This window comes from Acanthisitta chloris, unplaced genomic scaffold (genome assembly GCF_000695815.1).
Source record: "Acanthisitta chloris isolate BGI_N310 unplaced genomic scaffold, ASM69581v1 scaffold30126, whole genome shotgun sequence".
In the NCBI taxonomy this organism is placed as follows: Eukaryota; Metazoa; Chordata; class Aves; order Passeriformes; family Acanthisittidae; genus Acanthisitta; species Acanthisitta chloris.
Window position 1 is genome coordinate 11,470 of NW_008679171.1, and position 5,089 is coordinate 16,558.

Sequence of the window (5,089 nt, forward strand, 5' to 3'; positions counted from 1 at the left end):
CAGAAGCTTTTAATTTATTATATTTACAGTTTGATCCTTTCCTTTGAATTATGCTTCTGTGGAGGAAGAGTTCACCTTCTTCATAACTCGCTTCATACTGACAAATGTTCAGTGATTTCATCTAGTACCAACATTATAAACAAATTATAAAGAAATTCTGTGGGGATTTTGAAAAACTGGGCAATCACATAAGTTTTTTTTTCTTTTGTCAAGAGTATATTAGTTCATCCTGTGGTGGTTTTTTCCCTGTTAGAGGTTGAGATCCTGCTAGTATACTATAGTAATTCGAAAGCAGAGCTTATGGCTGTGCATGCCAAATGCTTTCAAAACCATTTTGATTGTGTGCTGTTGTTCAGACTTCAGAGTTAAAAAATGAAATTAGGCTGAACTTGTACATAAATAAGGAGGCATAGCCTTTTTGCTGCATTCTGTATGTTCTTTTCAAAGGCCTTGTCGACGTTCCTTAATTGCTGAATATCATCTTGCTAACCTGACTGAAAGCAGTGTAGCAGTTGGTGCCGATAAGCTTGTCCAGCTCTTCAGTCTGAATCCAGGACTCTTAATAGGAATTTGGAAGGTAAGATAACATTTTATTTCAGTGCTTGATTATGACTTGAAGGAACAGATTTCTTTTGCCTAGTAGTTTGAGATTTTGGGAGGTTTGTTTTTTTAATCTTCCTTTTTTTTTCTTTGGATTTTGAAAGATCTTGTCTAAACTAATAACAAAATGCAGGTAGGGACAGCTAGTTGATGATTTATTGTACTCTAAGCAGTTGTCTCAGGGGTATCTGTGCTTTTCAAAAAATCCACCTTTAATTAAAAAACCAGTTATGTATCACAGTATATTAGATACTGTGTTCAGTTTTATTTATTTTTCAGTCATCACATGCCAAAGTTTGATATTCCAGGGTAACTTTAAATAGAATGGTTTGAGGAGAGATGTGCTTCTTCCCCTGACTCCTGCCTTGCCTTGTCCAAATCACTCAAAGTGATAAGTTCCCACAAGACAAGTTAGCTTTCATCTGCATCAGGTAGTCGTATCCTGCTCTAGCAGTAGGAATGCTGCTGTAAACTGTGCCCTTTTGGGGGTATTGCATTCTTGATATTAAGTGTCTAAGTTAAGCAGTTAGTTTCTGTAGGCTGTGTGTAGAGATGAATGTCTTTAGAGAGCGATGCAGAACACCTGCAGTAGATTTCTACACAAAAGGAATCTGCATCTTTGCACAGAATACACTGGGACCTAGGTGTCTGGCTGAAGTTAGGGCAAAATGCTAGGGAAGCCTATCTCAGGTGTTCTGCTCTTGGTCTGAATTCAGAAGTGGCAGTGCATTCTTCCTCCCCCAACCATTTTATTGACATAGACTTATAAGGGGAGCCTGTGAACAGTTGCTCAAAGTGTGTCGAATTTCCAGCTGGAAACTTGTTACCCCACATGTGCAACAGTCACCAGGGGCAGTGTTTAAAACCACAGAAGGAATATTTCTTCACTCTTACTTAAAGGTAAAAGTGAAAGTCCATTTCCTAGAAAACTTGGGTCTGGCTGACCTGCGTAAGCCTATTATGGGTTGTTTCAGTCTATGAAAAGCTCTTGATAAATGAACAGCCATTTCTTTTGCATCGTTAGAAGTTTAGTAAATTGGTGTCCCTGTGTTGTTGACCCTATGGTCTTGCTAGTGCATTGCCCCCTTGTCGTGGTTTAACCCCAGCAGCAGCCAAGAACCACACAGCCTCTCACTCACTCCCCCACCAACGGGATGGGGGAGCGAATTAGAAGGGTAGAAGCTACAAAAACTCATGGGTTGAGATAAAGACAGTTTAACAGAGAATGCAAAAGCTGCACACACAAGCAAAGCAAAACAAGGAATTAATTCACTGCTTCCCGAAGACAGGAGGTGTTCAGCCATCTCCAGGAGAGCAGGGCCCCATCACGCGTAACGGTTCCTTGGGAAGACAGACGCCATCACTCCAGATGTCCCCCCTTCCTCCTTCTTCCTCCCACCTTATATACTGAGCATGATGTCCTATGGTATGGAATATCCCTTTGGTCAGTTTGGGTCACCTGTCCCAGCTGTGTCTCCTCCCAATCTCCCATGCATCCCCAACTTCCTTGCCAGCGTGGCAGTACGGAAAGCAGCAAAGGCCTCGACTCTGTGTAAGCTCTGCTCAGCAATAACAAAAACATCTCTGCATTATCAACTCTGTGTTCAGCACAAAACCCAAACATAGCCTCATACTAGCCTCTATGAAGAAAGTTAACTCTACTCCAGCTCAAACCGGCACACCCCTGCCATGCTGGGAAACACAACTCTTTCAGCACCTGAAAATGGTTCAATCATAAGTAAGTTCCACATAGTTGTTAAGCATTGAGTGTCTCACTCTAGTATATTTTTCCCACTCACTTTTCTGAACAGCAGTTCTTATTCTCTGTGTAGGCAGAGTAACATTAGGCAGTTAGCTGTAGATGGGTGTAATAATCGTAAATGCCACACAGCTTCAGTTTTTACACGTAGCTTAGCTGTGTAACAGAGACTGTTGATGCTGGTAGTTTTGACAACCAAGGACAGGTTGTGTGGGCCTTCTGGTATTTGGATAGAGAAAGACTGAGACACTCTATGTGATTGATAAATCTCTGTCATTATATCTTTTATAGCTGTAATTTTGCACTACAAAAGTACAGGAGAAGTTAAGAAACTAAAAGAAAACAAAAGTTCGAATAGAGGATGCCATTTTCTGGTAACCCAGAGAGATGAAAACAATAGTTGCCTACATTTCAGGACAGTAATAGGCTGCTGGCAGTGAATAATTTTGCATTTGACTTAGGTGTTTGTAAATGTAGAACTTACAAAATGTATTAAATAAAAAAGAGCTGAAACTCTAGCATTCTGTGTTCTTGAAGTAAATAGATACCTTAGTCTCAATTTATTTCTCACATTGAGCTCTGATGTTTTCTTTGAGATATCTAGGCCTATAGAAGGTTATACCTTTACGTTTTCCCAGGAGTATGTATTCTGGTGAAGACATCTGAGATTTTATTTTGAAATTCATAATTTCTGTTGAATGCTTTTGTATTCCTCATTGATAATAGTCCTCTTTGCAAATAGTTCCTTATATGTGAAAACAAACTTGATGCTTAGATGAGTACCTAAGTAGCTGGGGGTAAGTCCTGTTTGATTCTGTGTAAGTACCCACTTTAAAGTGGTAAGTAGAAGATAGAGAAGTGTAATTCATGGATTACTCTGTTAGCTTTGGCCTTGTCATAGCTAGTTTCCCTCTCTTTCCCCATAATATAGAAATGCTGTAATCTTTTACATATATTCTGCACTCTTGTGAAAAGACAGTAGCAGTTATAGGAGTCCAAGTGTTAATGCAAGCCATTATTAACATTATTACAGTAATTGGCAGTCATGAGCAGCAGCATTTATCTATGAATTTTAATGCTCAGAAAGGCCTTGTGAAAAAAGCATTTTCAGATGAAAATACATCTACTTTAATTAACTTTTCAGGAGAAAAATGAAATTGCTTTTGTTATGGCAAGTCTTCATTATCATCAACTTCTTGAGAGAAGCATTTTGGGTTCTGCTACTGTGTAAGTTTGGTTTCTTCTTTGTGGGTGATAAAGATAACCTTTAGAATAAAGCTTTGAGTTTTACAGTTAAAATTGGCTGCTGGTAAGGGGTTTATATTTAGGCAGTAATTATTCTTGTTTAATATAAACAACAGTTATGGTAACTATATACAAAACTGTAGAAGCATTTTCATACTAAAATGTTGCTATTGTTATGCTATTAAGGAGTTAATTTAGTCATACAAGTTACTAGTACTTGCTGTATTGAGAAAGTTAGAAACACACTGCCCATACTTTCTCCCTTTTCACAAGCAGTCTTTTTAATCCTCTCTTCCTATCTGAAAGACATAGAAAAGAGGGAGATTTAAGACATAGGAGTGGGAGACATTTTTGGAAGCAGGAAAGTAATCTTTAGCTGTGTAAGAGGAGGGAAAAATCTGGTAAACTGGTAAGGTGCCTACATTTATCTTTCAGTCCTGTTGAGAAACTAGCTGGATTTGCTACGAAGTATTTGGGTATATGAGTATATTGCGGTGTATAATACAACACCCATTCATACACTATAAACTGTTGAAAAAGATGGAGTTTGTTAGCTTTAGAACATTATTTGGGGAATTTGTTTTCTCCTCAACTTTCTTGAATCTGCTGGTAAGTCTTATGTGGCCACTATGATTTAGTGTGGCTCTTTTCACACAAAAGGTAAGATTTAACACCATCTACTTTACCAAATATGATCCTATGTAGGGGCTGCTCAGTTGCCTCTGGCATGTGGGTCATTTGTGTGCAATAGTTTCTCTTTTAGGTTAGGCACAGACAAAATTATTCAATAATTACTATTTCAAAGAAGTCTCTAGCTAGTGGGCTTTAGATTTGTAGTTAGGCTGATGCATTTTTTTCCTTTTGCATAAACAAGTCCATATTTTGAAGTTTAACAGATGTACCCTTTAAAGTTGACTGCCATATTTTATGCCTTTGGCTAGGCTGAACACCTGATTAGAAGTATTAGACACTGTATTAGATAGCTTAAAAGAAGTATGATGGACTAGAGACGTTTGATTTCAAACTCTCCAAAGATGATAGCCTCACTGTAGGGCTGTGTGTTGCATCTCTTTATATTAAGTCATCCCCCCCTTGATAAATTCTGTGTTTTGTTTTTTTAAAGTCAATATGTCCCTCCACCTAATAAACCTGTATTGGATGACATTGACCCAGAATATGGACTGCATGACTACAGTCTGCATCTTCATATGCATGGTAGAAGCTGCTCCTTCCTGTGCGTAACATTCAAGAGCCTTTTCTGCAGAAAAGGTATAGCTGACAGAACAATGATGTCTGTTTTTAAAGTGATCCTTGCTGCTATGTTTTCCCTCTTGTATGCAGTGTCTCTCTTCCAAGGGCAGAAACTGAACTGGATTTTTAAGAGTAAGCTATCTTGCTGTCATTGTCTGATTTCTTTGTATTTGCATGGTGCGTTGTGTAGGGTTGTAATGCTCTGTATGAAGTGTGCCTGCTGTGGCACTGACA

At 38.6% G+C, this 5,089-nt stretch overlaps 1 protein-coding gene across 1 annotated transcript in view; it reads left to right on the forward strand.

Moving 5' to 3' along the window:
* FBXO15 (F-box protein 15) overlaps positions 1 to 4,873 on the forward strand; it is a gene marked incomplete at its 3' end in the record, with an annotated part of 13,332 nt that extends 8,459 nt beyond the window's left edge. The window contains exons 5-7 of the mRNA XM_009077198.1: positions 448 to 577; positions 3,504 to 3,586; positions 4,728 to 4,873. Of these exons, the coding sequence (XP_009075446.1) occupies positions 448 to 577; positions 3,504 to 3,586; positions 4,728 to 4,873 (359 nt within the window). The remainder of the gene's footprint in view (positions 1 to 447; positions 578 to 3,503; positions 3,587 to 4,727) is intronic.
* Between the last annotated feature and the right edge of the window lie 216 nt (positions 4,874 to 5,089).